Source organism: Enhydra lutris, unplaced genomic scaffold, assembly GCF_002288905.1.
Source record: "Enhydra lutris kenyoni isolate GAN:26980312 unplaced genomic scaffold, ASM228890v2 scaffoldscaffold26, whole genome shotgun sequence".
Taxonomy (NCBI): domain Eukaryota; kingdom Metazoa; phylum Chordata; class Mammalia; order Carnivora; family Mustelidae; genus Enhydra; species Enhydra lutris.
The window spans coordinates 2,988,954-2,998,036 of record NW_019154110.1 but is presented as its reverse complement, the minus strand read 5'-3'; the positions used below and the strand labels follow the sequence as shown (position 1 = coordinate 2,998,036).

At 52.9% G+C, this 9,083-nt stretch overlaps 1 protein-coding gene across 1 annotated transcript; it reads right to left on the bottom strand.

Annotated features, from left to right (window-relative positions):
• Positions 1-5,223: 5,223 nt before the first annotated feature.
• Positions 5,224-5,886, bottom strand: LOC111151428 (basic helix-loop-helix family member a9). The gene has a single exon (XM_022509428.1). It carries the CDS (start codon positions 5,884-5,886, stop codon positions 5,224-5,226), a length of 663 nt encoding a protein of 220 aa, XP_022365136.1.
• Positions 5,887-9,083: the final 3,197 nt, after the last annotated feature.

Here is a 9,083-nt window from a genome sequence, read left to right as displayed (position 1 = left end):
ATGACTTATATGACTTAATAAAAACACTAAGAGGAAGAAAAAAAAAAAAAAGCCAAGAAGTCCCCAGGGTGGCTCGTGGCTGTGAGGTTGCAGGGTGGGCTGGCTTTCAGGGGTGGGGGTAGGCCAGGCTTGCCCCCTCACTGTGTGCTGCTGTGTTCACGGTGCCATCTAGTGGCCTGGTAGTGAGGAGGGGAATGACCAGAGGCGGGGTTGCCTGCTCCCCCACACCCCCTACACCCTCCTCCAAGGGGAGAGGCCGGGAGGTGCCTCAGGTTGGGGCTCCCAGGCTGGGAAGCCCAGCCTAGCAAGCTGCTGGGTCTGCAGCCTGCAGTGGCCGCCTCCCCACGCCCCCTAGTCCCAACTGGGTCTTCCACGGAGGCCCATGGGCCATACTCATCATCCAAAATGGGTTTGGGCTGCAATCCGCTTCCCATAGACACAGAGCTTCAGACTTGTAACGTGAAGATTCGGGGACTCTGGGACCGGTTTCTGCAGAGCAGCCTTCAGAAGGGGACATGGGGCTCCTCCAGCTCCACCCCCACGAGGCCTGCCTGCCTGAGGGGATTTGAGCTGTGAGCCCCTGCAGCTAGACAGATGGACTGACCTTTCTGTTCCACTGCTGCCTGGCCTGGCTGCTGAAGAAAGTCACTTCCTTCCCTCCCCTACTTTCCTGGTGTGGCTGTGAGGTCCGGGGTGCCGCAGGTGTACCCCCTGGCTCCCTCGCCCAGGGTCTGGCCCAATTACAGCTGGCTGGCCGAACCAGAGGAAGATGCAGACAGAAACCACATGTCCAGTGTGTCCACATGGACACTAATTCCTACCTCTGTCTGCCCTGGGCTCAGCTCACCCCACACCAGGAGCATCTGGGATCTGTGTGAGCACACATGTGTGCCCACAGCCCCCCCCCCCCACAACACACACACTGTAAGAAAAACTTGATGTGGGACATCTGGGTGGCTCAGTCAGTTGGGCGTCTGCCTTCGGCTCAGGTCATGATCTCAGGGTCCTGGGATCGAGCCCCACATCGGGCTCTCTGCTTGGCAGGAAGCCTGCTTCTCCCTCTTGCTTTGCCTGTCGCTCTGCCTACTTGTGCTCTCTGTCGAATAAATAAATAAATAAATAAATAAATAAATAAATAAAATATTTGGAAGGTGCTCTGAGGAGACAAATCTTTCCCCTTGAAAGGGCAATTATGAAGAACTTAATAGATACTAACTCTGTTTGCGTCCCTCCAAATTCTCTTAGGGTATGTTTATGTACCTACACGCCTGTCTCCAGTTAGAATCGTGGGCACAGACCATTTTGCAATCTGCTCTGCTAACTCACGATTTTCACTCTATTAGAACACCAGAGTTTGCTTTGCCAAGCCTCAATGGTTGGACATTCGTATGATTACAAATCTCTCCCTGTGCCGTGCCTCAGGGGCTGCCTTTTTGCAAACAGTGTTTTCGGTTTTGGATGACTCCCTTGGAGTCTTTTTATTGTGACTTTGCCCATTTTTTTCTACCAGAAAAGGAACAGAGACGCAGGACAACTAGCAATCTATAAATGTGCCCTTTTCTCCACACCTCTGGTGACATCAGTCTGACGGTTGTTACCTATTTTTGCTGGTGTGTCTCCTTCATTGCTAGACAGACAAGGTACTGCAATGAGGATAAAGGAACGGCCTGGAAGGCGCAGACTTCCTAAGAGCATCCAAGAGACCTTGTGTATTGGAGCCCGTCATGAGCTATGGGGCTGCTGCCAGTGTCTGTCATTCTTCTCTGCCCCCGCTCCTTCGAGACTCTTCCAGTGGACGGCCGCTCTCAACCTTATAGATACAGGATTTCTCTCTTTAGGTATACCAGTCCTTCGTATCTCTTTTTTTTTTTTTTTTTTTTAAGATTTATTTATTTGGGGCACCTGAGTGGCTCAGTCATTAAGCGTCTGCCTTTGGCTCAGGTCATGATCCTGGAGTCCTGGGTTTGAGGCCCACATCTGGCTCCCTGCTCAGCAGGAAGCCTGCTTCTCCCATTCCCCCTGCTTCTGTTCCCTCTCTTGCTGTGTCTCTCTCTGTCAAATAAATAAATAAGTAAAAATCTTTTTATTTTTTTATTTTTTTAAAGATTTTATTTATTTATTTCACAGAGAGAGATCACAAGTAGGCAGAGAGGCAGGCAGAGAGAGAGATAGAGGAGGAAGCAGGTTCTCTGCTGAGCAGAGAGCCCTATGCGGGACTCGATCCCAGGACCCCGAGATCATGACCTGAGCCGAAGGCAGAGGCTTAACCCACTGAGCCACCCAGGTGCCCAGTAAAAATCTTTTTAAAAGACTTATTTATTTATTTATTAGAGAGAGAGAGAGAACATGAGCTGGGGAAGGGGCAGAGAGAGAGGGAGGGAGAGAATCTCTAGCAGATTCAAGGTGTTCTGGCCCAGGAGACCCTAATGCGTCAGGGAGAGGCAGGGAGAACCTGTTAGGTCAGCACATACACATATGCACACACAAATACTCACATGTCCACATGTCTGTATAAGCAGTCACATAATGTGTGGATGTCAGAAAATGTTTATGACAAACAAACAACAACAAAAACAAGAAAAAAAACCATTTGAGGGATGCCTGGGTGGCTCAGTTGGTTAAGCATCTGCCTTCGGCTCAGGTCATGATCCCAGGGTCCTGGGATCGAGCCCCATGTCGGGCTCCTTGCTCAGCAGAGAATGTTTCTCTGTCTCCCTCTGCCCTTCCCCCTACTTGTGCACATGCTCTTTCTCTCTCTGTCTTTCATTCACCCTCAAATAAATAAAGTCTTAAAAAAAAAAAAAAAACCCTCTTTAAATACTAGGCAAACCCCTAACAGCATGGAAACACACACACGTGTGCACTCAAACATGTAGTCCTGATGGGACAGTAACTAAAGTGTTGTGGACTTGAGTTTATAAAACACCTTCCCAGGCATTCTCTCTTTATAACAACCTTGTGAATAGAATATGTCTTAATAGCTTCCACTCAGTGAGTGCTCACAGGGCCAGGCACTATGCTAAGTGCTTGAAATACATTCTCTCATGTAGTCTGCACAACAGCCTATGATGTAACTGCTTATTTTAGTCCGTTATACAGAGCGGAACACCAAGGCTCAAAGCCCTTAAGTCATTTGCCCTAGGCCACTCAGCTGGAAAGTGCAGAGACTGAGAAGTACTTTCACGTCCCTCCCAGCGACCTCACACATCTGCTGCATGTGTGAGATTCCACCTGCAGGGGGCGCCCTCACCATGCCTGAGCTCAGCGTGCCCGCCAGCCAGAACACTCACCTCTTTCTGTCCTGGAACTTAAGAAAGCAGGACTTGCTGGTCATTTTACTATGTTTCCAGGGCATGAAAACTTGGAGCTGAAGCGAGGTGGAAGCACTGTCCAAACTGGTCATAAGATTATAATAATATACAAACAGTAACACCTTCTGTTATGGAACACCTTCTTGCCAGAAACCGTACATTCTGAAGGAATGTTAACCCTGTGTCAGCAGTGAGGGACTAGAGGTCTAGAGAGGCTGAGAGATGCCATGGGTTGCGCATGGAGTGAGGGGCTGGGCGGAGGTTGGACCCCAGGATGGTCTGGCTCTTTCCTTTCCACTATTAGACTGTGGCACTGCCTCCCCACAGATAGATGGAAGGCTCAGTGGGAAGGCCTGGGGCCAGATTCCCACATCCTGTTCCTGGTTGAACCCTGTGATTCCTCTGCCCAGAATCAGAACCTTCCTGGGGATTTGTGCTGCAGATGGCTGCCCTGTGGAATTGGGAACCCTAATACCTATGGGCTGGGGACAGGAGGACAGGACGCCAAGTTTGCCAGCCAATGTCTTGCTTGCAGAAAGCAATGATATCTTTAATTATGGCCTCACTTTGACTGTTTGGAGGACTCCTTGCTCATCTGTGTGTCTATATGCATCTCTCCAGCTTCTGTGATGTTCCCCATTCTGAGCTGGGTCCCTTTTCTTCCCCCAGCAGGCTCTCCAAGGAGACCAGAGAACCCTCAGGCTTCCCCTCACATCTGGGTTCTCAGCGTGGCCAGCAGCCGCCTGTAGATCAGCCCATCAGCATGAGTGAGGCCAGAGATCAGCTCGGGAGTGCTCAGAGCAAATGCTCTCCAGACCTCTCAGGGAGGGCTGGTTGTGCCTCCCACTTTCTCAGCAGAATTGGCCTGAGGCGCTCATCTCATTCCCTTAACCTCTTCCCCATAATCTTTCCTGATTCAGTGTCTGCCCCTTCATCATAGAGGCCCTGGCTGCCCTGGACCCTTTTTCCCTGGGAGTTCCAGGCACCCAGGATCAGGGTACAGGGAGGACTTACTGGCCTCCTATCCCTGGTCTGCCCTAGGCTTCCTTTCCCAGAGACCGGCCCAGACCCCACATCCCCTAAGACAGCAGCTCAGTGGGGTGTCCCATCCAGAGATGAGACAGACTGTATCCCTAGTCTCTTGGAGCCACTCCCCCTCTTCAAATAAAGTCGTCTCTCCCACAGTGCTCCTCACGGTGTCCAGACACACCTGGGGTCTTGCCATGGATCAATGCCCCAGGTACATACCTACTTGTGGGCATCAGGCCCTGGGCCTGACATTCCTGAGTGAGCTCCTAGACCTCAGGCCTTCCTGCCACCCTGGGCCATAGGGCCCAGGGGGACACCTGATAGCAGACAGAGATGTTAGCTTTTCCGTTTTTATTTGGTTGCTTCCGTTGCTTCTCCTACATCACGGACTTGGGGGACTGCCACAGGCAGGGATGTGGATGCCACATTGTCACCAGACGACACCGGGTGTCACCCACACTCCCCACATACAAGTCCCCCTGTCCGAAAGCTCCCTTTCGCCTAAAACAAAACAAAACAAAAAAAGAAACAAAACCAGCAAGAGAACATAGGGCTCAGAGGCACAGGAATGCGAAGTTCACTTTCCAAGAAGAGGTCTTCAAGTCCAAACAGAAGAAAGAGCCCAGCAGGGTCCTGCTCCTTTCCCAGAGCCACCATCCCCGGCTGGGATCAGGGCGGCGAAGAGGGGTGCTGGGAAGTGCAGCCCTGGTCTCTGGTTCCCTCCCAACTGGCAAGGCTGCCGCCCCTCTCTCTCTCAGGCCTCAGCCCTTCAGTTTTACTCGGTCCAGGACATTTTCAGCAGTCTTCCCTCCTGTAGCCATCCTGCCGTTGGCGGTTCCCTGGCCGGTCTGCTTCCAGGCGCACCGGGTCTCTGCGGGGCCGATCAGCAGTGCTGGAAGCCCAGCCCAGGGCCCGCACGCAGGTGCCCCCGAGGCCAGGCGAAGGGAGCCCCGGGACCTCGGCGCCAGCTTCCCGTGGACGCCTGAGCCGAGCCCTGAGCCTCGGCCCCCGCCCGGGGCCGTCCGGGGGACAGGTGCGGGGAGCACGAGGCGCAGCGCGGCGCGAAGGGGCCCGCGGACGGCGGGGCGGGCGGCGGCGGCGGGCTAGAGCCCGCATCCCCGCTGCTCCCGGCGCGCGCGGCCTGGCCGTGGCACTCCAGATGCCCGCAGGGCCAGCGGGGCGCGGGGCTGGCGCGCAGGACCAGGGAGAGCGCCGCGATGCGGTGGATGGCCCTGCGCAGGGTGGCGATCTTGGAGAGCCTCTTGCCGCCCAGGTCGTGGCGCAGCGCCCGGCGGAGCGCGTTGAAGGCCTCGTTGTAGTCCAGGATGCGTTTGCGCTCCCGCACGTTGGCCGCCATGCGCCGCGCCTTGGAGCGCACCGGCCGGTTGCGCGTCCTGCCACCCGCCGTCTCCTCCTCGGCCTCGCAGTTCTCCCTCAGCACCCCAAAACCCCTCCCGGCCTCCAGGCAAGAGCCCCCCAAGTCCTCAGAGGAGCCCTCGGCCCCCTTGAGGCCTCTGAAGCCTGGCCCTGGCCCGCCTCGGTGCATGGCCTTCCCCAGGCCTTGCTGCCCCGGTTCTGGCTCACGGGGCTGACAGTCCACCTTCTGAGCGTTGACTCCCGCAGGCTGGACACTCCCCAGACGGGCCCTCTCTAGTTGGGCTTTATGGCACCACGTGGCTCTCCACCCTTCCCATCCATCCATCTCCCTCCTCCTGCTTTATTACCTGCCTCCAGGTAGGCTGGCGAGGGAGGAACCAGGAGGAAGGAAACAACCAAAGAAGGAAGCATGCAGATTCTTGTACGAGGGGACCAGACGGGCGGGCAGCCCCGCCACGCCCAGGGCAGTGCTCCAGCCGCCAGGGAGAACTGGCTCTGCCTCACTCCAGGGCCTCTGTCTGGCAACCAGGTTGAACGTTGTACCTTGCAGACCCTAAATACAGTGCCAAATTTGGCCTCTGGGCCGGGGTGCTGATAGGGGCACTGTAGGGTCTCAGGGGGTGGGGTGTGGGGGGGGCTAGTTGAGTGCATTTCAAGAACCTTGAAAGTTCTTATCAAGACCTGTGGACAACACAGACTCGCATAAGGGACCCATAAGGAGGAGACATATCTAATACAGCAGGGCCCCGCAGGTAATGGGGACTTGGAGCTTCCTGCTTTTTCAGCTACCGGAGTGAGGCTGGCTGGGGTTCTGGGTTTCGGTTTTGATTGGGCCTTACTCTCCCTCTACCTCTCTTTGGCTCCCACTTCTGAAGGCAGAGCTGGACTGAGTCAGCAGAGGTGTGATGGAGATGGTCCGGTGGTCCTCCAGCTCCCTTTGTGGTACCTGTTGGGGCATCTCTTGGTATTCAGGGCCCTTGGGCCCCTCTGTCTCAGGACACAGCACTGCCAAGTTATGAACTCAGTGAGCCCATCCCACCCACCCATTCCTGGGGATTTGAATTTTAAGTAGAGACTCAGAAAAATAATAGTACTTAATCTTAGAGAAAAACCCTCAATACAAGTTCAGCCATCCACAAGAGAGTTATTTGGAGCACCAAGGTCAATCTCATTCCCAGCCACCATCCAAATGCCTCCAAAATGCAAAGGTTTGCTGTGGCATCAGCTGGAATGGGTATAGGGGTCACATCCATCGCACCAAAGAGCATGCCAACAACCCTATTATTTCAAACTATTCATTGCTCCACGGAGGAAGAGAACAGGCACCAGAAAACACATTATGTTTGTATCTGTGTGATTATTTGATTTATTGTCAGTCTTGCTCACTAGACTGTAAGCATCCTAAGGACATTTGTATTTCTGGGGCTCTATTCCCCAAATCTGCAATATCTGTGAAAGTCAAAAGTGAAAGAAGGCAGAGAGATGTTTTCTCCTCTCTATTCAATCTGTTTCCCATCACCCCACAACACACACACATGCACACACAAGCATACAGAGAGGCATGCCTCCAGCAGGATTCTACACAAACCAGAGGGCACAGATGCTGAACACCCATGTCCACCCATCCAGCTCAAGTAACAGGATGTCAGTCTCGCTGGGTCTCAGGGCAAGAGACAGAATCGGGTCAAAACCCAGAGAATCCTCTTTCTAAGTGTTACTCTACGGCCACCTCTGCTTCCATTCCACCCCTATCCAGGTCCCTTTGCCCCTTCAACCCAGTCTAGAGAATTGAGTCACTGTCCTGCTCATGGCTTTGCCCAGCCCTTCAGAAAGGCCTGACCCCAAGGACCAAGGGTGGGCAGGTCAAGAGGTAGCAGGTAGACAATTCGGTCCCAGAAGGGCCCTGTGGGAGAAGTGATTTGGTAGATGGAAACCCATTCCTACCTTACCCCCCCCAGCCAGTGTCCCTTTCTGAAACTTCCCCTAGCCAGTGTCCCTTTCTGAAATCTCTCCCATCCACGGCACAGTTGGGCATATGAGTTCTTCCAGAGAATTCCACTGGATAGGGAGGCAGGAGACCAGGTTCTAGTTCTGCTACCAACTTGCTACATGACTTTGTACCGGTCATATCTTCTTCTCTGTACCTCAGTTTCCTTTTCTTTGCAAAGAAGACATCCTCTCTACAAAAGAAGGTAGGCAGGACCAGCTATGTAATTTGCAGGGCCTGGTGCAAAAGGAAAATGTGGGGTCGCTTGTTCATATTTATCGAGAATTTGAAGATGGGGACAACAGAGCATTAAACTGAGCTTGGGACCCTTCTAAGCAGGGTGGTGTGCACAGGTCCCATGCCCATGAAGGTGGCCTTGAGTGTAGGACACAGTAGTGTAGTGGTAATGAGCACAAGCTTTGAATCTAAACTCATCTGATAGTTGTTTCTCTCATAAAGACCTCGGAAAAGGCTCTGAACCTCAGTCCTCTACTTGCAAAATAGGATACCAGCCTCAGAGGTCTCAGTGAAATGGATCCCAGCCTCAGAGGTCTCAGTAATATCGATCAGTAAAGAGTGGTCCTCGAGAAATACTGCAACTGCTTATCTTCAGGGTAACCTCAGTCCGAGTGTGATCATTAACAGGTTCCCCTCCTCTCTCGTGTCTCCAGGGAGCCCATAACCCTCTCACCCCATCAGAAAGAAATGGGGAAGCCCAGAGGGCCCCCCCCCACCCCGTGACTCATCTTCACAGGATAGACATGACCTATCCAAGGAATCCTTCCCTTCCCACCAATCCCCAGGGCAGCCTCACAGAGGAGAGAGCAGGAGCTGAAGGGAGAGTGTCAGTAGGGTGATTCACAAGGTTTAAGTGTTTGCAGCATCTTTCCTTCCTCCTAGTGAGAACTCACAATCCACCAGGAGCAGGATGTTGCTTAGTCCTAATTAGTAATAATGGCAATCATCATCTTAATAATATTGGTGCTGACTTGTATGGAGTGCTTACTTAGACCAGGCATGGTACTAAGGGCTGTTTATTTATTTTTTACTGAGTACTTTTTAAACCTATATTATCTTAGCCCCACAACAATCCTATATGGAGGGGCCTGTTATTATAGTACCCATTTTACAGACTGTGACCCAGAAAGAACCTAAGTAGCTTGCCCCAAATCAGAGGGCTGAGCTGTGGCTGAGCCAGGATTTCAAATTAGGCAGTGTGGCTCCTACTCAAGAGATCAAGCTCTTAACCCATCTGGGCTGGACCTTCGTTCTCAACTCAGTCCCCCTACCCCCACCAACCACCTGCTGTTTTAGAGGCCTGACACCTCCTTCCTTGAAACAAAAGCCATTAAGAAATTCAAATAGTTTCAACCAAGTGT

Bases quoted from the DNA above. Each gene is read 5' to 3' on its own strand.
- LOC111151428 (XM_022509428.1), bottom strand. From the start codon at position 5,886: ATGCACCGAGGCGGGCCAGGGCCAGGCTTCAGAGGCCTCAAGGGGGCC.